The sequence below is a fragment of the Pezoporus flaviventris genome, unplaced genomic scaffold (genome assembly GCF_033815535.1).
Source record: "Pezoporus flaviventris isolate CSIRO_AGI_PZ_B2104156 unplaced genomic scaffold, CSIRO_AGI_Pfla_v1 ptg000001l, whole genome shotgun sequence".
In the NCBI taxonomy this organism is placed as follows: domain Eukaryota; kingdom Metazoa; phylum Chordata; class Aves; order Psittaciformes; family Psittacidae; genus Pezoporus; species Pezoporus flaviventris.
The window spans coordinates 35,779,738-35,806,724 of NW_026892549.1; the positions used below are offsets into that span (position 1 = coordinate 35,779,738).

The 26,987-nt window shown below is 37.1% G+C and overlaps 1 protein-coding gene across 1 annotated transcript in view; it reads left to right on the forward strand.

Moving 5' to 3' along the window:
* The first annotated feature begins 449 nt into the window (after positions 1-449).
* Positions 450-26,987, forward strand: part of PSMD14 (proteasome 26S subunit, non-ATPase 14) — a 48,141-nt gene continuing 21,603 nt past the window's right edge. The window contains exons 1-7 of the mRNA XM_061451811.1: positions 450-606; positions 5,537-5,624; positions 8,536-8,587; positions 23,531-23,602; positions 23,918-24,037; positions 25,031-25,101; positions 26,060-26,210. Of these exons, the coding sequence (XP_061307795.1) occupies positions 8,540-8,587; positions 23,531-23,602; positions 23,918-24,037; positions 25,031-25,101; positions 26,060-26,210 (462 nt within the window). The 5' untranslated portion in view covers positions 450-606; positions 5,537-5,624; positions 8,536-8,539. The remainder of the gene's footprint in view (positions 607-5,536; positions 5,625-8,535; positions 8,588-23,530; positions 23,603-23,917; positions 24,038-25,030; positions 25,102-26,059; positions 26,211-26,987) is intronic.

The window sequence follows — 26,987 nt, forward strand, 5'->3', positions numbered from 1 at the left end:
TAAGGGCTTTGTACCACTTTCCATTGACACCTAAGAAGCAGCGTTTGAAGGCCTCCACTTCCAAAACCTCGAAGTAACTGTGTTACAGATTTGCTAGCGCACAATCCAGCAAACACAGCAAAACGCGGGTGCGAACCCCTGCCTCAGCGGCTTCTCAAGCTCTTCCTTACTGGCGCCGCCAGGCCCTCAGGGGGCCTCAGGCCCAGACCGGCCTCAACTCGCCCTCTAGTCTCACGGTCCCGAGGACCGCCGCGGCTACTTGCGGCCTCAGCGCCACCGAGATATCGGGCGAGGTCTCCCTCCTAGCTCCACCTCCCCGAGGGAAGCCGGCGGCTGCCAAGGCCACCTGCGGCCGGGCCACAGCAGGTTTAACGGCCGCAACTGCTCCCAGACTCATCGGCGGCACGCACCGTTGCCATGGCTCCCAATTCCCTCCCCCCCCCCTCCCCGGCACTTCCTGGGCTGTGGGACCGGAAGCCCCAGCCACGTGCCCTTTGAACCGGGAAGTGGTTGCGGAGGCCTGGGCGGACTTGGTTTGAATGAAATCCGGCTGATTCACCGCGGCCCAGACCGAGGTGGCGCAGCCGGGAACGGCTCCGCGCAGAGGTGAGGATTCGACGCGACTGGCGCCCTCGGCACTGGCGTTCTTGGGAGCCCGGTGCGGCCTGTATGGGCTTCGCCGCGGCGTGAGGTGGCCTCTGCATGGTGGCGGCGGGACTGGGGCCCGAGGTTTAGGCGAGGGGGGGACGACCCTGCAGCGGTGGCGTGCCCTCCCTGGGAGTGAAGACGGAGCAGATCTGGGGGCCGGTTTGCTCCCCGGGCGGGAGGCACGTAGGGCCCCATGGGGTCGGCGATGCCTGCCTATGTTTGTGCTGGCTGCGACCGGAGAAAGTTTGGGCAATTTCGGGCAGCGATGGTGGGGCTGGAAACAGGCGGAGCGAGGCGGCAGAAGGCGGCACGGCCCTCGGGAGCTGCGGGGAGCAGGGCAGCGGCCCGTCTGGGCCTCAGCGCTTGAGAGGCCCAGGCGGCTCTGCTTCTCCCCTCCCAGCCGAGAGCAGCCGTCGCGTCTCGCTCGGCAGCGCCTGGATCGCAGCTGCTGGCTGGTGTCGTGGGCCGTGCCCCCAGCGCGGGTTTGTACCCCGGACGCAGCCGTCGCTTCTCATTTTGAGGACTTCGCGGACTGAAACCGCTGCTTCTGGAGTGAAGCGCTGCAGCAGTGCCCGGCGGTGTGCGGTTCGAGTGCCCATGGAGAGGGGGAGCTCTGGCTGGGACACGAGAAGGAGTCTTTAATCCGCGTAAGAAAGGATGAAGCACAATTGCGTAGAAATAGAGCTATAATCAGAATTAACAGAGCAGTTTCTGGTATACAGCAGACCTAAGTATCGTTTTCAGAACAAGTCATGTGTTGTAGTTGGATACTTGTAAATAGTTGATAAATGAGTGTATGCTGATGTCATCATTTAAAATTGTACTTGTTTCCAGTACACTGTAGAAACCAGGAAAACAACAAGGATTCAGCTTGACTTTTAAAAAATTTTATGCAAATATATTTGAAAGCTGTATGTAGCCGAAATGGTACTAGGCTATCTGAAAGGTCTCATAGCTTTGTATTAGTCTTAAAAGCTTTCATCCCCGTGAGCCCAAGGTGTGCTGTAATGCTTGCACACGGGGAGAACGCTTGGAAGAATATTCTGCTGAGAAGAGCACTGTTTGTGAGATTGTGTTATGGAAACATAAAAGACCAGTGATTGTGAAGAAATCAGGAAATTGGCCTGCAGATGAATTGTTTCTGAATCAGTGTGTCTTTGAGCAGCTAGGTTTTGCCTATAGCTTTATGGGAAATTTGTGTTCTGTCAGGTGTTCTAATGTGCCATGTCAGGGATATTAATTTGATACCTGTGGTTAAGAAAATGAGAAGTTAGAACATAGTTCAAAAGTATTTTATATTTTGGTATTATTTAATGTTAGCTTCTAAATTTTCTTAGAAGCAGTTCAACCTCGACAAACATTATGGAGTGTATTCTGACAGTAGCTACAATTATCTCCTGACATCTAGGATGATGGGAAAAAACAGGTAGTTAGGAATAATAGGAGGTTGGTGTGATGATGGAGTCTTGGGTGACGTGGCTTAGTGTATGGTGTCCCTGCCCATGGCAGGGGGTTGGAACTAGATGATCTTAAGGTCCTTTCCAACCCTAACTATTCTATGTTTCTGTGAGTTTGTGGCAGGGGATAGTTCCACAGTACCCACACTTACGTAGAGTTCAGAGAAGCTCATTACTTTATTTATAGCATAAAATTAAAATTATTTTTGTGGGTTTCTGTGATGTTGTGATTTTTTTTTTTTTTTTTTTCCCCCTTAACTGCAACTTTGGTGTGGATGTACTTAAGTAGCTTTAGAGTAGCCTGCTTGGGTCTGGGTTACTTTCATGACTCTAGCTCAGCAATTAATAGAGTTAGAACTCGGTTTGCTGTGCTTCTGGAAATCAGAAGGCAGAGTCTGAGAAGCTAAGCTGCATACCTTCTAGTCAGCTCAGGTCTATTGAGATACAGGTCTGTACAGTCCAGAAACATTGGGTTTACAGAGCTAAGCACGTTATGGAAGCAAAATAGTCATGTAGCTCTGGACTTGCACTACTGAGACTGCATTTGTTTATGGCATGGTTAATCTTTAGCTTTAATGAACAGATTACTACAAATTAATGTTGGTGGGTTTTTTTCTCTCTCTTTTCATACAGAAAGTATAGAAACATAGACCCATCCCCCTTGTCACATGTGAAGTTTCTTTCATTCAGCATTTGGTGACTTTATCTGCAGTGAGGTTTTGTTCTTGGTGAAATGAAGTTTCTCTGCAAGATGGAGTTTCTCCATTAATTTACCTTCATAGCTCTTTGTCATCCCTAGTGAAGTTGAAACTGTTATAGTTGCAGCAAAAAGCTTTAAACCACTTTTTAAAGTGCTGTTAAAGTTGTTAATCCATCTGCTATGTGGAATTTGTCAACAGGAGATCTGGAAGTGCTTATAAAAAGCTTAGTATGTAGACTCAGGTGAAGAAACTGAATTACCAAATATGAAATGATTTGCACTAAGTCATTCAGTGTACAAATTGCAAAGTGTGGAATAAATTGCTGTCACCCAAGTCTAGCCTGATACTCTGTCCACTAATTGGGTAGTTTAGTAGCCAGTGTTTTTCCATGTATGTTGAAGCTATTTCTGATTATTTTTTTTTTTGTAATATCTCAGAATTTGTCAACCTGGGAGAACCCTCTTTCCCTGAGGGACTGCATCATGGAATGTTAATGCTAGATAAAAATAGTGCACTGTAGTGTGAAATTTGTCTCATGCAAAAAGATACAGTAATTTAAGACTATTTCAAGTCAGTTTCAAAATATGTCCTGAAACTTGTCAAGTATAAGCACAGTAGATATCGGTTTATACCTGTGTGTATGTATACATTTGTGCATAATGCGCTTATATAATTTCATCCCTATGTTACCTTACTAAAAATATTTTCATTATTAAAAATCAGCGTTTAAATGAACATTCAAGTGACTTGAAAGTAGCAAGCAACAACTGAATGGTGAACCAGAGCTCTCCAAATGGACAGCTTTTGCCAATTGTTAGTTACCTAACAGTAGTATTATGAACACATATTAGACATGATTTAAAAAAAGAAAGTCTTTTTTCAGGTCAGTTGTGAGATGCTCTGTGCATACTTCGACATAAAATATATACTATATATATATATATATATGAAGTATATACTATACCACATGATTAATAGCAAAAAACTTTTCCCTTCTGAAGCCAGGAGAGTTTAAAAAAATTACAGTGGAGGTTGGGTTTTTTTTTTTAAATACCATCCTATGTCCAGGGCTTTTTAGCTGAGGTGTTTCAAGCATGGACATACACAGAGAATCTACTTAGCTAGGGTCTTTTGTTTGGTTGTGTTTTGTCCCACTAAAGTGCAAGTTTATTATGATTATAACTGGCTTTTTGCAGCTTTCTGCAACTTTCTGATATGGAACTGTTTGTTTAGTCTTCCATGGTTTTTATATATATCTTTAAGTATGTGTATAGGGGGAAGACCATCAGATAAGTGTGTAATTAAAACGAGCCTTTTGCACTTTGCAGCAGAGAGGGGAAAAATTCTCATCTGTAAGTTACAATGTTGTGTGCCTGCCGCAGGCAACCCACTAAGCTCTCAGACATCTCTCTTTAATATCATTGTAGGAAGTGGGGAAGGGGGTGCAAGACTCCTGGGTGGCCAGCTGGCTAAAACTGAATTGGGTTGCAACTCTGAAGCCCACTTGTGAACTGGTTGCAGTTCTGTTGCAGCCTCGGCTAATATAACTGCTGCTGTTGTGGTCCTGTCTTGTCTGATCTGGATCATTTCCTTTTTCAGAGCCAGCAGAAATGTAGTCACATTTTTCTTTTGACTTTTTAGTGGAATTCCATCCCAGCCTCTCAGCACCAGGAAACTGTTTTGTTCTTCCTCTTCTTGTACTTAAGGTTCAGGATGGTCTTTGTTAAGTTCCCTCTGTTCCTAATAAAATAAAAATAAATAAAATCCAACTCCAGAGACATTCTTTGGGCAGCATCAGCTTAAAGAATGATTTGACATAAACGTCTTCTGAGGTCTGGATTAATGTTAGAAGCAATCAGCTTTTCCAAGACCTCTTTCTGTTATGCCAAGACAACTGTTTCTGGGATGCAGTGTGAATCCTCTGTGAAGTGAAGAGGGTTAAAACCAACATTTTTGTTAGCCTATCAGTTTACTGCAAGGCTGCACAAATGGCTGTCCTGGCAGTAGTGAGAAAGCAGCATCAAGTTGGTAAGCAGCAGCAGCAGCTTCCCCACTGCTCCTTATGTTAACATTGACATTGAAAAAAATGTCTATCAAATCATGGCCACAGATCATTTCACAGATCTGTTTTAAAACACTGCACTACAAATGGTTGAGTGGATTGAATTAGTGGGCACAATACTCGGGGAGGAGACTTTTAACTCCTAAACTGCATGTGAAGCGCCTTTTCTTAACCTGAATTTAGGCAAACCTGAAGGCCTCTGTGACATTGCCAGTGAAGCCAACTGGTCTTGCAGAAGCAAATAGGAAAACTCTCCATACCTGTGGAATGTGCTTTACCTTTGTGCTTAGGTAATCTTAACTATGGCAAAATTTTCAAAACTAGTAACAAAGGATCATAGTTCCAGTTTGCAACAGCATTTTTAATCATTTGTTAGCATTAAATTACTTAAACAGGTTATTAAAATACCTCACTCTTGCATGGAATTCTGAGAAACTTGGGTACTTATTTTAGTGTTACAGATACTTAGGCAAGACATGGCATGTACAGCTTCCAGGAATTACATAGTACAAGGAGGGGAAAAAAAATAAAAGGCATTCTTTGGGTTATTCTTCAGTGGTGCTTTGTCCTTTTGTAGGTCATCAGTGTAACATTTCATTTTACATATACTACTGTTTCTAAATTTTACCGTGTTTCTGCCCTTTCCCTCCTTTCTATTTTTTCTACAGGTAAGAGACTTCCTGGCATCATCTTTATAGTCAATAAGTGGGAGCTGCTGCTGAGTTTTGTCTGCTGTCACCTCTTTCTGAGCACCAGGTTAGAAATGCGTATTTGCTTTATTTGTAAATGTTAAAGTTATCTTAATTAAGACCTAAAAATTTTGCTCAAGCTGTTTGAAGGTTTACAAAAGCATTCTTTCATAAACTGAACTTATGGGTGAAATACTTGAGCACAGTGGATTAACAAAAACTAAAATTTATTTTAATTTGGAACACTAGCCTAAATTCTTCAAAGCTTTATGCGGAGTAAACAAATATGATTAGGTATAAATATACTATAACTAACTAAACCATGTTCAGTTACAAATAAGGAAGAAAAGTATTAGTTGCCAGAACTCTAACCAGAGTCAGAACACAGCAGTAGTGAAATAATTTGCTGTACATCTAGAACTGGTTTGTGAATATTTATTTTTTTTTTTCCTTTGTGCTGTTGTCTTGAGAATCAGAACATATTCCTTTCAGTGGCTAGTCTGTGCTGGGTGGGAAATGTTATATCCCTCTAGTTCTGTAAGACAATGAGATTTTCTTGTTTCAGTTTGTGTAACCAATTATTCTAATCCAACTTTAATATGACAAAATATGCTTTTATAAGTTATGTACTATTTATTCGGTTGGGTTAGAAGTTGGAATGAATTATGTAAATATGAATGAACTAGAAATAACGTCTTTTCACTAATAAAGTGAAATGTAAGTAGGTATAAGATTTGTTATTCAATATTACCTCTTAAATGTACAGAGGTAATACACCTCATCATCTTATGGAAGTTGTAGTTATAGGCAAGACCAGTTTTATGGTTACCAGTTGTAGAGACTGAGTTTCTTAAAATAAATGTGCAGCCATGATTGATCATAATTTTAGTTACTAAAATCTAATTCTCAGCTACTCTTCAGCCCTCATTAGTGTCATGAAAGATGAGTCATTGTGGGTTTCAATGGAGGAGTATCTACCACAGAGGGGTAAAATGAAGTTGGTGTTGCTTTGTACTTGTGACTTGAAGCCATTTACCATGTGCTTACATAATAGCTTTAAACAGCAACTTAACCTTTCAATGGAAATCCTACAACTTGATTTGGAATTTATTATAGTTCAGGATAGAAAAGTATGTATGCTTTATGTGTAGCCTTTGCCTGTAATAAAGAAGCTTGGTTTCAGTGATTGTCTGAAAAGAAAAGCATAGCCACTGACCCTTTAATAAATCCCTTTTAATTCTTATAGTGCCAAGTTAGATGTAAGAAAGTACTTGATGTTATTTGAGGCCCCAGTTGCTGGGTTTGCATGTTCTACAAAATCAAGCGAATGAATCATACGAAGATAATAGCTTGCTAGTGCATTAAACTAGGAAAGTGAAATTAGCAAATAGAGCAAGTGATATAGATCCATGTGTCTTAGATATTGTTGTTTGAAATGGGTGAAGTTCCATGCATGAATAAAGTAGGAGTTAGATAATCTTGTGTAGTGGTAAATTCAAATACTGCCTGTTTGTGTGTTATCAAGAAGCTTAAAATACCTGTTACAAACTTCAACTAAAATAAAGCCTGTTAGTATCTAGCCATAAAAAAATGGTAGCAAATTTCAAAGGAATAATGAGATGACATTAACCTTCAACACACTTTCAATACACAAAGCAAATTATTTTTCTTGAAGTTCAAAGTTCTTTTGCATAACTAATTTTTTTAAAAGCTTCTTGAATTAATATTAATGTCATCTGTTGAAATTATGTGTATAATTCTGTTATGTGTAACATCCATTTGGAGTATGTTTATTGGAAGTATTGTTACTACTTCTTAATTGCTTTTGTATCACCTGAACAGCCTTTGTTGTGTTGCATGAAGACTTGTGCAATTAAGTTTCTGATTACTTAGTATTTTCTAATAATTCGCAAATAAAATAAGCCAGTAAAGTTTACTCATTTCTATAACCTTTGGAAATGGCTTTATTTGCTGAAAGCAGCTGTTTAAAAAGTAGTGTTCAGTAGGTTTTTTGTTTGCTTTATCACTGAGTTTTAAAAAACTAAAGATAAGTAAGCAAGATAAAGGTCTGTTACAGCAGGGACAAAACCTTTACTTAGATATACACAATTAAATTGTAGATTGCTAGAGTGCTTTTCAACAACAGAAAGTGAATAAACATTAGTGTAATTTTTTTTTAGTTGAGTACCTTAATAGTTTTTATTCCTGGAGGTCACTCCTTTGAAAGTTGCAGGGTAGAAAAGCTGCTGCTTTTTTTTATTTTATTTTTTTTTACTCCTTTAAGTAATGAGTTAGTTGCATTGATTGGAATAATCTTGCACTAAAGCAATGGCACATGCAACACTGGAAATGTATTAAATGACAGTATTGTCACTGGTGTTCTAACTATATACACATTAAATGTTTACTTTACAGTATTTCTTTTTAGTATAATGAGTTCATTAAAAAAAAAAGCTTTTGATGATAATTCAGAGATCCATAATCTGCTCAGTGTCTTTTATATGGAGTTTTGATAATAACTGACAAGCTGTAAGTTAATTAGCACAGAACTTACTAATGAGGATGCTTAAAATCCTTACTTTCACGTTTTTATTGATGCTTTCTGAACAAATTGGGGTAAACTTGATTGTATATCTAATAAGTTTTAGGCACTTCCTGGACGTAGGTGCTGTTTTAAGCAATAAAAATCCCCCAATTAATTGAATGAGAGGAAAGTTTTGAAAAGTTTGTCAAGAGTGCTTGTCTTCAGAAATGGGGATAACCCAAAACCAAAGCAATAAAACAAAGTCTGTTAATTAGCATGGAAGACAGCTTCTTGAATTAATATGTGGTGTTAATTAACAGGAAGTCTGATGTTGTGTTGTAATTACCACCAATATTTTTGACATACTGAGTGACTGAAGGTGAATTATGTAGATAGCAATTTAGTAAACACTTCAGAGATTGGGAACATTTTTCCTTTGTTTCTGTTTTTCTAGAAATATGGATAGACTTCTGCGACTTGGAGGTGGTATGCCGGGGCTGGGACAGGTTAGTATATAGCTTGTTAATATCTTCTCTAATTTTAATAAATTCTGAAATATTCCATTTACTGTATTTAAACAACATGAAAAAAAAAGGTTCATAGTAATAATCTCTGACTCTAGAGATGCTATGCAAGTGTATGCAAATTATTGTTACAGTCTGACTGGTTTTTTTTTTTGTCAGTATGACCTCTTGTGTTGGTGCTGAGTATACAGAATGTTTATAAACCTTTCATTTGGCATCTGAACATTTTAAATTTTGGATGGAAAAACATTGGAAACACAGAATAAAATAAAAAAATTCAAATTATATGGATTTTCAGAACATAAAGATTGTTCTGAATAGCTGAGCTCCTTTGGTGCATATTTTTTTTTTCCACTTGCTCCTTCATAAATGATGTACTTAAGTCCTTGGATCACATCATGATTGGCATTGTAAGACACTGAAGTATATGTAAATTTTAGGATGTAATTTGAGTTAATTTTATCACTTGCAGGTAGTTACAGCTACAGATACGTGTGTTTGTTTCTTCATTTCTTCTGTAGTCCTCACTATTGTAACTATGCTCGCAGCAAAAAGGCCTTCTGGCAGCTCCCCTTGTTCCAGTGGGAGACCTACACACATTGTATGACTTCTGCTACCAGTAGAGCAAGTCCTAGTACTTCTCGGCCTATTGATAGGGCAGGTGGTCTTGAAAATTAAACCAGGCTGATCTTACTACATTGTGGTGACTACTGTGGATATAGGGAGAAAAAAACCACCCAAACATTAGGAACTTCTTTGTCTGAAGCTTGTAGGAAGAATTATTTCCTTAAGGAAAGAGCTTCGGTGTAATTTCCTTTCTAGTCCTGGCTGGCCATAGTAGCTGGCCTTTCTCGGCTTTCCTCATTTGCCTCCAGGGCTCTGTTCTGCATTGAGAATACAGACTCTTGTCCTGGAGGAATCAGTTCTGTTTGTCTTAGGCTTCATGATGTGTGTGTGAGTTTGCTTCTGGGATGACTGAAATTGCTAAACCCACAGGTTCTTTTGGTTGTATGTAGTGTGTTCGTGTCCAGTATAACTAGGGAAAGGATTGTTTTAATACTGAAGCATTTGGTGAAATATTGTAGGCTGATTTACAGCCTCTAGGTGTTTTGCCAAATAAACTGTAACTTTTGGTGCATAGTTTTTTTTTCCTTTTTATAGCTGAAATTCTATTCACGCTCTCTTAGCGAATCTTCAAGCAGTCCTCAGTTATTTTTAGTTTTACTTTCTTAAACAGTTATTTCTCTTGTTCCTCTGAGCTGCCAGCCTGCTTCATGACTCTTCATTTTTTTAACATCTGCGCAGTCTAATCACTCGAGCTTTCACTTCTTAGTCCTCTCTGAACTTGACGCATATCAAAGCTGTTTTTCAAATTTACAGTTAACTCTCTGCTGCTTTCTGAATTTCTCAGCTTTAACTTAAAGCTTGCTAGAAGATTGTGGCAGACAATAGAGCATAACATTCAAAAGCTTGCAGAACTCCTGTAGCAGCTTTGGTCTGCAGAACTGCTCTGTGTTTAAATGTGGAATTTGTTCTTAAATTAATTGATGAGTACGTGTTGGATTAAAAAAAATAAGGGCAGAAAACTGAATTGCTCTTCATGCAAGCTGCTGCTTGCACTGGATATCTTGGCTACTTTTGTAGTGTTTTGGTTTATTGAATAAGCAGGAAGGCTGTTCAAAAAGAATAAGTCCTCAAAATACAGTTTCAATGGATCTTCAAAGATCACTTTTGTTCCGAGTATTGATTGATTGATATCTGATTCTGGATTCAACTGGCTTTGAGGTAGAAGAGAGAAGTTGGATATTTTTTGGATGTGCTTTGTCCTGCTAGAAAGTAAACAAAGTTGTTACCATTTGTTCATACGAGAAGGTTTTAAACAGTTGTACAAAGCTTTTTGTTTTTCTTACTGCTGTGTCACAGTTGTTCTCCCTTTGAAGGTTTTGCTTTTAAAGTTGAGCATAGTAAAAACATCCGAGTCATTCTTGCTGACATAAGAATCATCTGTGTGTATAGTCTCATAGAAAGAGAATAATTTTCAAAGTAATTTTATAACAATTTGGGGATTATTTTTTTTCTTGTTTCTGGGGATTTGCTTAGCAAGAGGAGTGAATCGCATAAGGTCTGCTAACAGTCTGTTTGATTTGCTTTGTAACTAACGTTCAAGTAACAGCAAATGCTTGGTCAGCACAGTTCCTATTTGATCTCTGCCAAGAAATTATTTCTCAGAGGCTTGCCTTAGTTTCTCCAATAGCAATTACTCATTACTAATTCACCTTGGTAAAAACACCTCTTCTTGTTTGTTTTTCTTCACTTCCAAACTCAATGTGTTGTCCCAAGTGCTCTTTGGATTAATGTTTTTACAACTTTCAAGTATTTTTGTGTCTTGTATTCCACTTGAAAAATCCTTTCAGTGATTTCATGGTGGTTTTCTTTTTGTAATACTTGCTCTCTGAGCATGCTGTTGAGTGGCTGATTGATTGGTCTTCAGTGTTAAATTGTCCAGAGGTGGATTGTGCTGAATTCCACTGACCCTAAGCCTGTCTTTATATGGCTAATAAACATACCTTTAAGGAAGTGATCTTAAGGTGATATTTCAACAATAAACTTTCTCTCCACTGACTTTGTGGCTTAGAAACTTTGAGCCATTTCCTCTCTTTTAGTCTTAGATGAACAAGAGCCTGTCTTCATGAGGCAGCAGGTGGACAAGAGAAGAGGGAAGAGAATCTGATAGCTTTTGGCATCACATAAGCCATCCACAGTATTTCCTGGCAGTGAACTTGGTCATTAACTTTGTGTTCTTTGTGTGGGAAGGCACCCATGTTTAGTTTTGAACTTGATGTAGTAGATAAGGCCTTCTTTGCAACACTACTTTATGCAGAAATTGTTTTGCCTGCTGGGTATTGTAGGCATTTTTATTTTGCCCTATGATAACATATATAAAAAACCTGAGTGATTTTAAAAAAAGGTATGGGGGAATGGTAGAAGTTTGAAAGTGTTGTAATGTGCCAAACAAAATGCTTATTACTTTAATTTCCGTTCTGTTGTTCATGGAAGTTCAGATTTTGGCAATGCCCTTGTTTTCCTTCTTTTGTATGGGCTCCTCCCTTCCTCCTGCCCCTTGTCATGTTTTTTAGTTATCCTCCTGGTTCATTCTTTGTCTCTCTGTTCATCCACCCTGGAATACTGCCCACCACAGAATTTCACTAGTGATTTAATACTTCACTTGCATTGTACATTTGCTGCAGAGAAATTAACAGGCTTTGTGGGGTACGTAAAAGCATTATACTTATGTAGCAGGCAGGAATTTGGAGCAATACTCCTCTTCATTTTGTATGCTGAGCTATTGTTTGCTACAGTGCCACATATGCCTCTATTAGGCAATCCTACTGGATACAGTTAAAGAGTGTGAGCAAATAAAGTGCATTTTTAGCAGAGCTCTCTCTCTTCAACACTTTCAGAACAATAATCCAGGTTCTTGTCCATGAATCCAGATGTGATAGGAAGCAGTGAAATAATGACACTTTTAAAACATGTTGAAATTCTTTTTTATTACTTGATTGATTTTTTTTTTTTTTTAAATACTCATTTACATTGCTCTGTTGGTGCAGACAACTGTTCTAGTGCAATAAATGGAAAATAAAACTGATTCTCTATTTCTGATTTAACATATTTGATGGCAGAGGGGAAGGGAAAAAATCCAAATGGGAAGGGAGGGAGAGACAGAGAAATGACCTGTGTCTTCTAGGGAGTGTTTACACCTTGACTTGGAATATAGAAAATAGAAGTGCAGATAGCTGGTTTATTTGAATAATGGACTTGCCAATTAGCCATCAAGTGCTTCCATCTGTGAAATAGTTGATCAGATGGGTTAGCTGGGATGTTTCCAGATTAGGGCATTGTAAATGGCACTTGAAAACTGTCACTTTGATTGTGAGGTTTCAAGCATTGTACTGCTTGATGCTGTGGAACCTTTTTCCCTCATATTATCATGGTTTTTTAGAATATGCTTGTCCCATTTAGTACATCTATGGCACCGTGGGAACTTGGGAGACCTGCTACTGATCTAAAGTTATGTTTCATCTGCTGATCTAGCCAGAATGGTTGTTAGAAAAGAGCACTGCTGACTCCTTATTCTGTGGAGCTTCAGAAATAAGAGTTGGTGATTTGGCAGGCAAAGGAAGGTCAGGCTTAGTGTATATCATTCCCAATTAAGAATTAAGTGCAAGTTATCTTGAATTACTTCATTAAGATGATGTGCCTCCTAAAGTAAGTGATGCGTTCTATCTGGCTAATCTGCGTCCAAAGATTCTGTATGTGATAAAACAAAAATAAACACACTCAAAACCCCAACCAATCAAAAACCACACATAAAACCCAACCAACCAAAACCCTCAAAACCAAACCAAATCAAATCCAAATAAACACCTCTCCAACCCCCAGAAAACAACCCCCCAAAACCCAACCAGAAAAAACAAACAAACAAACAAAACAAGACCATAACATCTTACTGAAAATTGTTTTAGTTCATTGGTTTTTGAACCACATTGGATTTTAGTTTGAAGGGTGCAAATGTGTTTTATTTAATGAAGTGCTTCTTTCCTTTGGAAAGCTGTAGAATGTTTTACTGTCTCAATGACTTTTTCCTTCCTGTATCTCCTGGGTGTACATGCTTTGTGGTTTGAATTGTGGTGATACTCTATTGTCTGTTTTTCACATGTATCTGAAGCTTCATACATTCCTTCTGAGAATACCTTAAGGGGAATAAATCTGAATTAAAGTTCTTAAAGTTGTGCATCATTTCCGTGCCATTGCTTCTAAGACATTTTCCAGCAAAGTTCTCAAGTACTAAGAATGTTAGTATTTCTGGAATTCCAATGTACCTCCCAGTAGATGAGATGGTGTACAATTTGGGTGGGTTATTTCAGTTTTACTTTTTTCCTCGGAAGCTGTGAACCCATTTAAAAATTAGAAACATTTTTTCAGTGACAAAACATTTTTTATCTATTAAAAATATCCAATGTTAACTCCCATAAAAAGTTCAAATGACTTTATAGATTGCCTGTACCATCTTCTGTAGAAATATATGATTTTGGTTTAAGGAAAAAAATATACCTTAGATATAGAAACTTTTTTACTTGCATGGTCTGGGGTAAGTATTTTACTGCATTGGTTAGTGTTTTAATACAGGGCTGTTCAACTGAAAGCTTCATATGAAATCTAGGGAATATGATGTAGCCTGAGTCTGCTTATATTGGAAATGATCATAGCTCCATGGGTGGTGTAGGCTTATTTGAAAGTTATTGGGAATTGCTAAAAGCTGGGTGTAGTTTTCCTACATTTGAAACATGGTTGAGTGATTGTAGTGTGATTTATAGCCAAAAGTGCCAATGGAAGAGGGAGAGAGAAGCATGCTAGAATAGGTTTGGGAACAGTCATAGGATTGTACTTACAACATGGTTTATACTTTGTGTTATAAAAGCCGTTGTAAGCTATGATGAGCTGCACCACAGCTATACCTTGCATATTAATTGCGAACAGACATAAACCTAAAAATAACAAAGCTAGTGGGTTGTACCTGGGCATTTTCAGTTTCCTCTGATCTGCGATTTTCCTGTAAACTCTGGAGATCATTTTTACCTGCCTTCTCTTGGCCTCAGATCTTCAACTTCCTTATTTCTAATAATTAGGCAATTAGCTTCTCTCTCCTCAATTTAATTGCTAGTGTAGACCAGCCTACTTTCCCCAGAAGAGACAAAGGAGCTTGGACAAGGAAATGAGTGTAGCCATAATGAGAAAGAAAGGGGAGGGGGAAGCCTAAATAAGAGAAGATATCTTTGTGCCTTTTGTTTTACACCTGTTCACTTGTAATGTTCCTTTCTGTAAGCAGGAAATAGCCCTCTTACAGTTACAAATCTAATTTATTTCTCTTGGAAATTGTTTCTTCTTTCTGAAATCCCATGCTATTTAATATTCCAAGTTATAGTGCTACTGTGTATCACTTTTAAACAAGAGCTTCTGTTTAATTCCTGTGGTGTTGAAGAGTCCTCTTCTCTTTTTCCTGGAAGTTTGAAGTGATGTATTAATAGTGGTATGGGGTTTTGACTTTGTTTTATGTTTAGTTTAGTTTGGTTTTTGGGGGTGTGTGTTTTGTTTTTCAAACAACTCACCTTCCTACATACTGCCACTGAGTCTTCCAGTTCACCTGCTTGTCTCCAGAGGACCAGCTCTTCACAACAGGGAAGAGGCATACAGAAAGAGCCGAGTGCTTTCATTTACATATTGAGTAAATCCCTTGTAACTGCTCTGCCGTACGAAGTGTACTTTAGGGTGACCTCAGACAGCACCTGCTAAGGACTACTTTACCTTCTTGGCAGAGCTGCTGTTTAGAATAAGGTAATTAAAAATCTGCATTAGAACAAGACTTCCAGAGATAGACCAAATCTGCAAATGCTGACTTGTTATCTGCCTTGAGGCTCTTGTTTCTAAATCCCAGTGCCCACTACCCAATATGATAGTGCTAGGAATAGAAAACGGGTTAGTCCTGGGCTTATTCTGGAGTGAAACTGACCTTCGTATTTTCTGGATTTTCTTTTTACCCAGTAGTTTGAGGTTGGAAAAAACAGTTCTTTTCAAAAATATGTACAATGTTACTGAGGATCTTATGGCTTTTTGTTAACAATAATGTTGTCATAGACTCGTAGAAAGGTTTGGGTTGGAAGGGACCTTTAAAGATCATGTAGTCCCGCTTATCCTTATGCTTGATAATAAGGAATATTCATTGCAGTGATGCAGCATACCTTCCCATGCTTTTTTGTTTGTCTTGAATTTGTCTAGAAAAAGCACTAGAACTAGGGAAGATTACGCTTAAGAGGCCATTTCATGCAAGAGTTGTTGGGAACAGTGCAAAAAGTCTGATTACTGCAAATTATATCAAGGTGATATGTATATAAACAATTTTGTATCATGAATGCATGTTAATATTGGTTAATAAATACTGATTTCTAATAAAAAATAGACTAAGTAGAATAACTTTCTGTAAAGTACATTGTGGTAAAATTAAGCTTATCGGACCTCAAAATAAATTCAGCTAGCATCATTTGGTGCCAATTCCTGGTAAACACATATTTTTCTTAGTAAGCTTTAAGCCTCAGTCTACAAGAACATTTCAATGGTAGTATTGGAAAACATGAATTTTCTGTAAAACACCTCTTAGTTTTTTGACAATTTTTGGCAGTTGTAATAGGCTTTGCTCATCTATCCTACAGGTAGATGTGAAATCCTGCATGCACCCATGTTGGTGGATGACTGTACCTCTTCCATGAAACTTCACAAGAGATTACTGATAGATGGATAGATTAGAAACATAACCTAAAACTTCAGTGGCATTCTTTCTTTAACTAAAACTCTGAGTTTCTCTGTGGAGATTCCCAGTGAACTAGAGATTATTTTTGTTTGAAGTTTTGCTTAATTAAAAAAAAAAAAAAAAAAAACAAAAAAACCAACAAAAACCCCATAGAAACAAACCCTCCAAACAAAAAGTAAGCAGTAGATTTTTGGCTCTGCACTGAAGAGGTGTTTGCAAACTGGTGATCCCAACCCATTTAACCAACTGCTCAAAACTGGGTTGTTTTTTTTGGTTTTGATTTTTTTTTAAAGGAGGGGAGATGGGAAACCTTATATATTCCAAGTCCATCTGTATTGCTGTTTATAGAGTTCTGTTGTAAACATGAACCTGGATACAGATTTTTTAGGAAATAGGATTTTGTAAAATGTACTGGAGCTTTGTTTTTTTTCTTTTTTTCTTCTTTTATTCTTTTCTAGTCTAGCCTGTTAAAGTTGGGTTTGGTTTTTTTTTGGTGGGTTCTTCCCCTCCCCCCCCCTTCCCCCCGGTATTTGTAATTTAAAGTACCAGTTGGTGCCATAATATTTCCCTAGTATCCCCACTCCATTCTGGAGTCTGAGACTGTCTATGAGACTAAACATATTTCTACAATTTTTATTTCATCTGACATATGGTGTAACAAGACAATGTGATCCTTTCAGAAGTCTAGGCTGTTTGTTGAGACTTATGGTATTTTGTGGTCTGTTATGTATGCTTGATTATAATTGGTATAAAAATGGGCCTAAACATACAAACTGTTTAGACATAATGCTAGCTTCAAAATATAATCCTGTTGATGTGGAATTAACTATAAAGTTCTGTGTGTACTAGCTTGAAAACTGCAATAGAATTTCCAGTTGCTAGTAATTAGTGTGATTCACAGTGCAAAGTAATATATTTTTCCCTTTTTATGAACTCTTACAATTTTTTTTAAATTTTTTAAATGAACTGGATAATTTTCTGTGTCATGACTGATCACGTTAACTTCCTGTACTGTTGAAAATGCAATACATGGCTTCTGGTGTTTGTCATGACAATGTTGCTAGAACCATTGAGATCTGTGAATGTGGCTTAACTCCCTTTGCTGCTTCCACTGATGGAATATGTACAAATTGGTATTTTCTGTATTGTCTCAATACAGGGAAAAACTGCTCCACAGTCAGTTTGATTTAGATTTTTAGGCTTAGTGATGAGTAAAAAGCATTATGCTCATCTAAGAAATTCTTTATTCTTTATGTCAGTATATCATCATGTTATGCTACTTACTGACAAAGGGTAAGTAGAGATGAACAGTGGTACCCTGGTGAACTTTTAAGGTCTTTTTGTTATCACTGCTTTGTCTGAGTTTGTCCTCTCTGCAGGTAGTACTTTGTAATGCTTGGGGTTTCTCCCCCCCTCCCCATACTAAACTATACGCTCACTGTTGGATTTACCTCCATGAAATGGTAGTTGTAAGCTCTCTTTAAGTGTCTGATCTTTGTATGCATCCTTTAATATGATAAATTATTATTTCACAATGATTGTTGTTGCATTTATACCCCAGTTGCTATTTCCAGTCCTCCATCTCCCCACCCCCCCATACTTACATGATAAAAGTTATTATTACCTGAAATAATTGTCTTGGAGGAGGTAAAGAAAGGAAGTAAAGAAAAAGGGGGGGAGGGTGAATACTTTTTTAGAAGTAATGCAATTTTTTGTAGGTTTCCGTTTTCTATTAGTTAATCTTTCTCAATAGTCTTTAGATGTAACAGCTGAAAATATGTACTGAAAGGGTTAAGTCGGCATGAAAGAATTCATTTCCACTTTAATGACCTAGCCTTGCTGGGTTAGGACGATGGGGAACATGCTTCTGACTTGTACTCCTATTGCCAATTAACACCTCCTATAACAGGTTGCCTCAGCTAGTCATTGAAGCAGAGGCAGTAGAAATAGTTTACATGCAGCTTGTTTTTCACACTAGTTGTTTAATACTCACAAAATTAAACTATTAAAAGGTTTTTTCTTGCCTTACTGGGAAAGAAATAAACACTATAGCAGTCACTGTTCGCTTGTGTGTTCTATGTTCACATTTGAATTGTTCCAGTTGCAAAAAATAAAGTAGTAATGATTGTAGCAGTTCTTATATTTTAATCAGAAATATGTTTTTTGCAATAAAGTTTAGATTTGCTCTACAGCACCTAAGTTCACTGCCTTTTTTTTTTTTTTAGTACAATTACCCTTGCAAAACTGTGTTTATTTGTTGAAATAGCTATGTTGTATTTCAAAAATCGCCTTTTGCACTATTAGTGTGACACCAGAGCAGTGTTTAAGATCCACTTAAACAGTAGAAAGCGGATCCATTTGTGGAATATTTCTCAGTTGCTTGTGTAATTAATCAAGTCCACTTTCTATACCTATTGGAATAAATGTGAAATAGTACAAATAAAGAGCAGTGCTCTAAAATGACACTTTAGTTCACATTTAATCAGCAGGTATTTTAATAACATAATAAAATTGGCTAAATAATTGATACCAGTTCACACTAAGAGAAAGGTGGAGTAATATACCTAAAAGTGTTAACAAATTTGCTAAAAGGCCTGAGTAGCTAACACTTCAAGGCGTTAGTTTTTATCCTGTTAGAATGGCAAATGCCTTTAACACTTCGTCAACAAGGGCTGCCCAAGTAAAGGGCTGCTTTTTATATTGGATCATCTCCCTAACTGAAACAAAAATAGTATCATGCATAATTTAATATTACAATGTAATCTTCTGTTCATATCTTGAACATGATTAGTTTTCCATTACAAGTCTTACTGAGAAAATGTAAGGGGAAGAAAAGTATTTTAATAGTGGTAACTTAATTTTACTAATTATTATTAAAATTAGGATTCTGCCACTGTAAACAAAAAACAAAACCAGAATTTGGTTGGGGTTTAAGAGATGGCTGGCCACCAGGCAGCTCATTTCCCTGACTGACAGCATGTATAGTTGATTCAGAAAAACATCCATTTTCAGTAAGTAACATAGTAACATTATTATTTGAGAACAGGTTTTGAATTTTATTAATCTCTGTATCCAGTTTATGTAGGAAAGCTTGGAGAAAATAATAATTCCTTGTAGTTTTCAGATTGCATTTTTCTCCAGTCCCCTGGAGAAAAAGCTGCGGGCAGGCATAAGGAAGGCAATATTTGCTGTTCTGCAGTGGGATGGACAGACTTACAGAACTCTGTGCAGTGGGAGAGCTGTCTGACCTTTAAATACCGCAATGTAACCAAAAATACAAGCATATCTCTTGCATTGCAGATACAAATGTTTTCTTGTTTGGTTTTCTGACACCAGTTAATTTAATTTGGTGCTCTGCTTCATAAGGATGGTGGTTCTTTGTTAAAGTTGGCAGGCAGCGAAGTTTATAAACAGTGATAACAGCACATGCTGTGGAGGGTCAGTGTAAAATACTTTGCCTCCATGTAGAGATTAGCTAATAAAATCTTTCTTCCTCTTTGCTTAATGAAAAAAATACATAAACTTCTGTGGAAGACTAGCAGAAACAGGCCAAAGAAATCTCAAAACATGTAACCCATTGCTAGCTCCCACATACTGTGCAGCTAGCATGCAGGAGCTGCAACTGTCACTTCAAGACTCTGTTGGTTTATCAGCCATTTATGGAAAAGGAAGTGGTCAGAGATTGAAGTAAAGCAGTTACAGTTTCCTAAAGTCTGTTTTTCAAGTGGCGTTTTCTAAAGCCAAGTGAACTACTTGGAAGACCCAAGTTCTATTCTGTTTTAACTGTTAAAAGTTTTAGGTTAAGAATTTGAACTTTGGGGTTATAATTTTTTGTAGAAAGACAAATATATGCTTGTAGTATTTTATGTGCCAGTTAATGTTTGGTAGAAAAAGAATGTTAAACTAGATCTGGTTTATATGTCGATTCTTGATAGTTTTTGACATATGGATCCTTTCCTCCTCAAAATTCTTGAACTGGTTCTTCAGAACAATATCAGAACAATTTCAGAACTCTGAGCACCTCGTTCTAATTTATATTCAAACAAAGGAAGGAATATTAACATGAGAATTAATACACATAATTGGTACAGTGCTGTTAATTATAATTAATCTGGAGAACAGAGCAGACTGAAAGGATATAGCGAGGTCTTCACAAAAGAAGTATCTGTGACCAAAAAATTACTTAGTATGTGCTGTATTTTGTAAGACTGAGAATGAATAAACCTACATTATTTTTGCATTGTATGCTACCATTAGCTAAATTTTAAGATTTCAGGTAATTGTCTGGTTATATAAGTGTGGAAGCTAATCTTTATTTTTGCTATCATTCATGTGCTTACAACAGAACAGTGAAGTTTGCAGTTAATATTTCCTAACACTATGTATTTAAGTTCACATCTAACGAGCAGAATCATTCTCAGTGAATACTATGGTTTAAAAAACAAACAAACAAACAAAACTCCACAACTAAGCAAGTTGATTCGTACCAATGAGGCATTCCTTTATGAATTAGCAGTGTTGCCTGTTCTGAAAATGAATTGTTGACTATGGATGCTGGCAGGAGAACTTTAAGTTTTGAAAGAAGAACCTACTCTTCTCATCAAATGCCTGAAGTATTGATAAGTTTATTGAGGAAAAAAAAACATAGTAACAATCAGAAAATTATTTGGGCGTTTGAAACTTTGTCAGTCAAACAATTTAGTGTACTGTTCCCTCTTCAGGACCATCACCAAGGTAAATGAGCATTTGAAAGCTCCAAGGAGTATAGAAATAATAAAAGAAGGAAAGATTAGGAATGAGTACAGTAGGATAACACCCTGCTTCAGTTCTTACCTTTGCTTAAAAAGAAAGGTAATTTAATTGCCTTGTTACAGAAACAAAATGTACTAATATTTGTGTCCTCCCTATCAGTGTTGAATCTACTGACTGATTTTTAAATAGATCTTAAAATGGGCAAAGTTATGAAGGATGAACTCTTACAAGCTGTGAACACAGTTGTCTGCATACAGGACAAAGATGAAATTAATGCCTTGGCTGGAGGAAGGGTGTCAGTGTGATCTTCATCTTAACAGATGTTAAAGGTCCTGTACAGGAGAGCCTGCTTAAGAGACACAGTTTGTGGAATAAACTTTAGTTCAAGCTCCTAGTTTTTGAGAAGCTAGTCTCAATCAAATGTTATCATTAGCTTTTCAGAAATCACAGAACTACTTACACTAGTTTTGGGGAGATCTTTTTTCCTTTTTTAATGCTATTTGAAAAAAAGGAAAACAAAAAAAAAGTGCTTTAATAGGATGCCTACTTACAATGGAATGTTAAAATCTTGGACAAATGTAGACTATGCATGGTGATCACAGTGTAGATATTATGGTTCTTCCTAAAGCAGACTGTTACTGGTTTTGTACTTTTACCCTCACTTCAGACTCTCTCTGGTCTACAGCTGGTAGAAAATGGGAAGAAAGCTTTATGGGTGGAAAAAGGGGGTTGTTTTCAAACTAGGATGTTGGGTTTTTTTTAATTAAAACGCAACTTACGTGTCCTTTATTCTTAGCAGTGATCAAATAGAAATATGAGTCTTTGTGCTTTTCCAAGTATTAAAGCTTTTAAGTGAAAAGATAATTTAGAATAGACTTAAAGCAGGGGAGATATAGTTAAGAAAGTGAACCTACATGTTTATGGAGGAAACTCCATAGTAATAGTGTGAGAAAATCATTCGGTGTTTGAAACTTTGTCAGTCAAACAATTTGTAGTAAATCTGGAATAAGCGGTTCAGGTGCCTTGTGCACCTGAAATGTTTTGAAGAGCTGTTCCTAGAGTAGTTCTTCATTGTTAAATGTTATAGGAACACTTCTCCACTGGAACATCTCACTGTTGGGCTATGGCTAGTCAGGGAAATAGCCAGTGGAGTGGTGGAATTGATTAAAAATGGACCTTTGGCAAGGATGTTATAGAAAGTGAAAAGTTAAACCTGATGGAAAATTGATGATGGAAAGGCCGAAGTCACAAGAATTAGCAGTGAGTAGTAAGAAGTAAGGAAAAGCAAATAGCACAAGGTGGTGATCCGTGGTATCAAAGTTGGAAATGAAGGTTTGAAGGTATTAGAAAGCAGTTGTGGTTGACACAGATCCATGCATTTATGTGAGTTTCAAAATACAAAGATAGGATTTAAATTATAAAGATTGAATCTGGAGCGAATAGAGAAGGAATTAATTGACATGGGGAGGGGGGAAATAAAAACAGCTGAATTTTGTTACTGTCTTTAAAGCATTCTGAAAACTAGATGATGTTTTTCTGTATGTTTAAAAGTGAAAGTATGCAGAAAGAACAATTGCTATACAAATTTAATATGCTGATTGCTTGCATTCCTGGGGTTATCTTCTGGAGGTGATAGCTTGTGTTGATTGCTATTTCTGTTTGATGTTGTGTGGATGCATGTTGCACCAAATTTTTCCACTTGAAATGAAAAATCAAGAATTTACTCAAAACTTTTTTCCCCAAATTTTGCTTATGCCTGTGTAATCAAAGTTCTAAATCTTAAAATATTTCTGAAAGGACATTTTTTCCTCTTTGATCTTAAGGTGGAGTATCTTTTTACCATATTTCATAGTTGTTTTGTTGCCCTTCTAAGTTTACATCATTTAGTACAGAAGTAACCTTTTGTCCTTTCAATGGAAATTTGTTGTATACAACTTGGTAATAAAGTAATGAATGTACTGTTAATTGGCAGTAAGGAGGTATGCTTGTATGAAATTATGTAAGTAAGAGCAATATGTCTTGCTTCTTGAGAAAGGGACGTTTAAATTGCTGCCTCCTGTGTTTTTCATTTTCAACAGTACACAGAACCTGTTTCAACCAATCATTCACACCTGGGACAGTTGTGCTAATTTTTGAATAACTACTTGTAAGGCAAAGAGCAAAGTATTTTGTTCACAGCTTTTCCACCTAGGGATCGGAGGTCCATTTTTTCTCTCACTGTACCAGTGTATCTGCAAAGTACTCCCATAGCCTTTATCTGCAAGTCCTCCTTAGCTGAAAGCTGATGAAGCAAAGGGAAATTGCTGTTTGTGTTGGTGCCAGTTAATCATGCTAGCCCAGCAGCATTTACATTCACACCACTGTAAGAAACACATAGTTAATTGGAGAACTGGCCGTATTTTACAGCTGACGAAGGTTAGCATTGTGGCAAGGCTGAATAATGGAAACTTACCTGACTCTTAGCCTGTGTGCCTTGTAGCAGGTTTGTACCTAGTTGTCAGTTTATTTGATTATTTTGATAAGTTTGCTCTTTAGATTGGTATTGTTTTGGGTGGGGGGAAACAGGGAAGGATGACTAGGTGACTTGTATTACAAAATAGGTTAGTGAAGGAAGGTGCTGTGAAGAAGCGTTTGAGGCTTGGGTGTGCTTTTTTTTGGTTTTGTTTGCAAGAACTGTATCTAACACACAAAGTCACACTTATGTATGCATTTTCCTGTAAATTTTGTAATATGGAAAAACAAAAGAAAATTATTATAAACTGCAGAACAACAACGGTGTAGAAAATAATTATTTATTCCTTTCATAGGGGCCACCGACAGATGCTCCTGCAGTCGATACAGCGGAACAGGTTTATATCTCTTCGCTTGCACTGCTGAAAGTAAGTGTTCTGTGTGTACTGCATCTGTGTATACTGTTGGAGATAGGGCACCTGACACTTTTCCAAAGTTTATGGACTTGTGCTCCTTATGTGCTGGATAGACTAATTTTTAAAATAAGTTAATGCTCTTTGGAGCACTTAGTGAGAAACTGATTTTAATTACTTCTATTTTATTGGCTTTTTACTATTTTATAGTTCCTTACAGTTTCCAAAAGTGCTACAAGAGGCAGATTATCAACAAAGGCTGAAAGAACTTTCCCAAGTCAAACTTGAACCTCCTGTTAAACGTGCAGTGTCATTTGGTCTTAATTCCAGATGTTGAAGCATGGCCGTGCTGGTGTCCCTATGGAAGTTATGGGTCTGATGCTCGGGGAATTTGTTGATGATTACACTGTGAGAGTGATTGATGTTTTTGCAATGCCACAGTCGGGAACGGTGAGTTCTTTGCTGCTAGACCTTGGTTATTTTGTTTGCTTCTGTGTTTTTTTTTCTGTATGGTGAATATTTTTTAGAAGCTTTTAGTGCTTTACCTCATTCATGCAATCTTAAAGTATAATGTATGAGGTATAATTCGAACATGTCTAATAGATTTAAGTGTTTCAGTAGAAAAAATAATTCAGAGGTGTTTTGCTTTGTTTTTTTTTAGCAAACACTAGTACATAAGTGTGTGTAACGATATATGGAGATATTATATTTTTATGTATAAATATATTGGTATAGCATCACTTATAAGATTTATAAGTTGATAACTTGAAGAACTCATACTGTGAGCCAAGGGAAGGATTCAAAATGTAAAAGGTTTGATTAGAAGTGTATCATGCCCTCAGTTGTGATGGTGCTATAGATAAATTTCAGACATGCTCTCTTTGAGAGATCTTAGAGTGATATGTTTCTTAAATAATATTTTTGTGATGTGAAAAGATTATTTATTTTAATTTTGAGTAAGATATTCATATTATAAAGATATTTTAGAGAGATCATGAACCAGTGGGTAAAATTGGAATTTATAATTGAAATTTTTAAATTATTTTATCCTGGGTTTATTCTGTGCATGTGCATAGTACAACTAGAATCTACGAAAAACAGAATCTTGACTAAACCTGTAGAGATACCACAGGCCAGAGTCTGCAGAACAAAAAGAGAAGGAAAAGATGAAATCCTATACCTATTTAATCATGTTTACTCATAGTAGAGATTACTTAAATAGTAATTCAAACTCCTCTTTCAGCATTTTAAAAATTACATTTAAATACATTTATAAAAATTGTATTTTACATTTAAGGGTGTTCTGTCAGGTAGTTTTAATGTAGATGGGTTGCCCGACATAGGCAGATGCTTATGAATGGTGTTTAAATTTGTGGAAAGGAAAAAGTTAAAAATATTGCTTTATGTAGAACTACTGTGGTTTTTGTTTGTCTTCTATATCAGGGTGTCAGTGTGGAGGCAGTTGATCCTGTATTTCAAGCAAAAATGTTGGATATGCTGAAACAGACAGGAAGGTAAGTAACCCTAAAGAGGGCTGACAGTTACTCCCTGCATGTTGTTTAGGAGGTACAGCTGGCTTCCCGCAACAGTAGTGATCTAGGGGCTATTAGAAATGTTTAAAAAGAAATAATTGGCCCAGAAATCAGGTAAATAGCATAGCATGTAATTCAGTCCACTTCATGTGTTTCGATTGTCAGGAGGCTGTTACTGATGTTAAACCTACAGCTTTGATTATTGCACAGAAAGATTAGAATGCTGCTCAATTTAGTATAGACAGTTACTAGACCGTATCTGCTTACAAGATTGATTTTTTGATTTCTTTTAATTAAGATAAAGCCCATGAAGTTGTAACTTACTTATGAGCAATTTTAATGAAAAGGGGAAATAATTTTGTGAAAGATCATAGTATTTTAATAAATCTTTATTTCACTCCTGCCTCTCAACAGTTGTCGCCTGCTTGCTCAAATTCTTTAACTGTGGGAAAAACTTCAAAATTAATGTTAGCAAAAAGCTCAGCAGCTGAACAGAACAGTGCAAATTGCTTTTCGACTGAGTTCCTAGTTCTACTGCTGGTTTAATTGATATTTAATCCTTTCCCACTGTTGGTTCCCGTTGTCCATGTCTGAAATGGACTTTCTGCCGTGAAAATTCAACCCTCGACGCCAAGGAGTTAAAGAGTAGATATTTACTCAAGTGCTGAAAGGGTAAAAACTGGTTCAGGAAAGGTGTGGTAACAGGGTGAAAAACTGAAAGCATGATCTACCACTGTTAATGTGCATCCCTTAATGATAGCCCTCTTTTGTCGCATTTATTCATGTTTTCACCATACTATGGTGAGTAATTTAAATATTTCTAATCGTGTTTTTTTCACAGCTCATCCTAATTTATGCCCCGATACATTACTATTTCTTGTGTTGCGTGGTTTTGTTTTTAAGAATCTTGATGTCTTGTTTCGTGTTTTTTTTGTTTCAGACCTGAAATGGTAGTTGGTTGGTATCATAGTCACCCTGGCTTTGGCTGTTGGTTGTCTGGTGTAGATATCAATACTCAGCAGAGCTTTGAAGCCTTATCAGAAAGAGCTGTTGCTGTGGTGGTGGATCCCATTCAGAGTGTAAAAGGAAAGGTATAGTAGGCTTGCTGCCATTTATTTTTTTTTTATTTCTTTTTTTTTTTTTAAAGAAACTTCAGGAAGATTTAATATAGAAGCGCTGCAAATATGTGCAAGTTCCTGATCTTTTTCCAAGGCCTTTAAGAAAAAAAAATGTTATTGTAAATGAAAAGATAATTTTTAGTTTGTTCTGCATCTTACATCAGTAGTCCTTAAATAGACTGGGCATCTTCAATGTTTTGAGTACACATAGCCAGTCATAATCCTCCCTTAATATTTTGCTGTTCAGGTGTCATTCAACATGGATGCAACTGATAATCCAAGTATGCATTGTTTCAGGTATTACATTTCAGCCACAAAATCTAAGATCAATTACTAACAGATTGGAATAGGTTGAGCCCCTTATCATGGGCACTAAGAAGGCATTGATTTATAGGCATTGCATATGATGGCTTTTAGTATCATTTCTATTGCAAATGTTTTGCGAAATAAAACTTTACAGAAGACTTGGTTTCAAGCATTTGAGTTTTTGAGAAGTGTGCAGATGAATGATTAAGTATGTTAAATGATAATGAAAAGAGATTAACTTGCAAAGCATATTGGGTTATAGTTATCCTTTGTTGAAATCTCTTTTGTTCTTGTTTAGTTCTCTTTTTATTTCTTTCTAGCCCCATATGCCATTTTCCTATTTCCTGCCTCATGACAGCAGGGAGCAGCTCTATTATCACCTTCACAGAGCTGTCTGCAAATGTGAGAGGCAATTCGATTTTGCTCAACCACAGGGAGAGTGGA